This window comes from Corapipo altera, unplaced genomic scaffold (assembly GCF_003945725.1).
Source record: "Corapipo altera isolate COAL_440 unplaced genomic scaffold, ASM394572v1 60957, whole genome shotgun sequence".
Classification (NCBI taxonomy): domain Eukaryota; kingdom Metazoa; phylum Chordata; class Aves; order Passeriformes; family Pipridae; genus Corapipo; species Corapipo altera.
Window position 1 is genome coordinate 4,885 of NW_020885686.1, and position 2,529 is coordinate 7,413.

The window sequence follows — 2,529 nt, forward strand, 5'->3', positions numbered from 1 at the left end:
ATAATAATTTTTATTTATATACAATATATTTTTATTATTGTTTATAATTATTAATAATAAAACTAGTAATTATTATTTATATACAATATATTCATATAATTAAATGTAATAAATACATTATTAAATTAGACATTATTAAATGTGGGAGGGTTTTTTCCTCCACCCCTCTGGTGGTTTTTTGGGGGATTTCTGTCCCAAATCCCAGGATCCAGATCTCCAGAGTCACACCTGGGATTTAGGGAAGGGACTTGGGGGCTCTGCTGGGGCACCAAAGTCCAGACTGAGCTTCAGGTTTGGGGGCACAAATGGTATTTTTAACCATTTTGTTAATTTTTCTTCCAGCAGGAGATAAAATCCTGATTTGTGAGCAGAGCAAGAGCTTCCTCCTCTCCTCCCTCCCCCCCGGTAAAGCCAACCCTGAGCTGATTAAAACCCCTTTTTAACCCATTTAGGACCCGAATCCCAGCCCCCCAAAAACCCCTTTAATCCATTTTTTAACGGATCTTCCCTCGATTCCAGGGGCACCAGCCGTTCCCAGGGGGAGCTGGGGGTGAATTCTGGATCAATCCAGGCTGGGATCAGCGTCCTGGGATTGCAGCCAAAGCTTGGGAATGGATTTTTTTGGGAGCAAATAAAGGATTTATTCCCCCCTTTTCGACTCCTGAACCGTGTGTTTGTTCCAGTGCCTCCTGCTCCCGAGGGATGGGGGAAAAATGGGAGGGGAAAAAGAGAGAACTGAGGGATTTAAAGTGGGATTTCCTTGGGAATTTCCTGGTGGGACAATGAGGGGACTCATCCAGGTTTTTCCCGTTGCAGCTGCCGGAGGAGGACGCAGGGGAAGGACGAGGAGGAGGCTCAGATCGGCCCCAAAAGGATCAGGTACCCAAAAAAAAGGGGAAGGGAAGGGGCTGGAGGAGCTCCCGGGGCTCTTCCCAACCCGTGGGGAGGACGAGGAGCAGCTCCAGGGAAGGTTTTAGGGGGGGGAAAAAGAGGGAGCAGCTCCAAGGGGAGAAGGAAAAGAGGGAAAAGGGGTGAGGAGGGTGGAGGAGGGAGCCAGAGTGGCGTCCCAAAGGTTTTCCAGCCCTGCCCTGGGAAGGGTTTTCCTGGTTTTTGGTTTTCCCAGGAAGGCGGCGAAGCACGAGATCCTCCTCTGCGACTTCGAGGGCTGCGGGAAAATCTTCTCCAACCACCAGTACCTGAACGTGAGACCCTCAAACCTGCCTGAAACTCACCCAAAACCACTCAAATTCCACCCAAAACCACCCACATCCCCCCCAGAACTACCAAAAATCAGCCAAAACCCACCCCAAACCCTGCCCGAAACCACTCAAAACCTGCCAAACTCCCCCAAAACCCACCGAAAACCACTCAGAACCACCCAAACCCCACCCTGGGCCCCCCTGGGACCGGGATTTGGGATCTGAGGAGGGTTTTTCTTGATCCTGCAGCACCATCAGAAGTACCAGCACGTGCACCAGAAAAGCTTCGCCTGCCCCGAGCCCTCCTGCGGCAAATCCTTCAACTTCAAAAAGCACCTCAAGGAGCACCAGAAGCTGCACAGCGGTGAGGGGGACATTCCAGAGGGATCCCAGGGCATTCCAGAGGGATCCCAGGGCATTCCAGAGGGATCCCAGCTCCTTCCAGAGGGATCTGATCCCGGTGCCTTTTCCCCCCCAGACCAGCGGGATTTCATCTGCGAGTTCTGCGCCCGCTCCTTCCGCACCAGCAGCAACCTCCTCATCCACCGGCGCATCCACACCGGGCAGAAGCCACTCCAGTGAGTCCCAGTCCCATCCCTGCCCTTCCCAGTAAGTCATTCCTACCATCCCAGTGAGTCCCAGTCGCATCCCACCATCCCAGTAAGTCCCAGTCCTTGCTGCTCCCTGTGTTTCCTGAGTCCCATCCCTCTCTATCCCTGTTTCCTGAGCCCCATCCCAGCCCATCCCTGCTTCCTGAGCTCCATCCCATCCCCGTTGCCCAGGTGTGAGATCTGCAGCTTCACATGGCGCCAAAAGGCCTCCCTGAACTGGCACATGAGGAAACACGACGCCGACTCCTCGTACCAGTTCATACACCAGATCAGGACGGGATCTACATTCGATACTGTACTGATGGAAGCCCTTTCAACCTAAGGCGACTGAAGGCCCACACCAAGACCTTAAACCATCTTGTCCAGGAGCTGCTTTATGCTGATGACGCCGCCCTCGTCGCTCACACAGAAGCAGCTCTGCAGCGTTTGACATCCTGCTTTGCTGAGGCTGCTGAGCTCTTTGGGCTGGAAGTCAGCCTAGAGAAGACAGAAGTTCTCCATCAATCAGCACCTCAGGAAGTCTTCCATCATCCCCATATCACCATTGGCCAATCAGAGCTCAAATCAGTCCAGCAGTTTAATTACCCAGGGAGCCTCATCTCCTCGGATGGTGAGATTGACAGAGAGATGGACAACAGGTTAGCAAAGGCATAGAGAGCTTTTGGAAAACTCCATAAAAGAGTTTGGTGTAATAAACACCTGAAGAAAAGCACAAAGAT

The 2,529-nt window shown here is 51.9% G+C and overlaps 1 protein-coding gene across 1 annotated transcript; it reads left to right on the forward strand.

Moving 5' to 3' along the window:
- Window positions 1-748: 748 nt before the first annotated feature.
- Window positions 749-2,201, forward strand: LOC113940725 (zinc finger protein 692-like; the record flags this gene model as incomplete). The annotated part of the gene is made up of 5 exons (XM_027631869.1): window positions 749-879; window positions 1,124-1,202; window positions 1,449-1,563; window positions 1,678-1,777; window positions 1,982-2,201. Coding segments are annotated over 5 exons (576 nt in total), but the record flags the coding sequence as incomplete, so codon positions are not given.
- Between the last annotated feature and the right edge of the window lie 328 nt (window positions 2,202-2,529).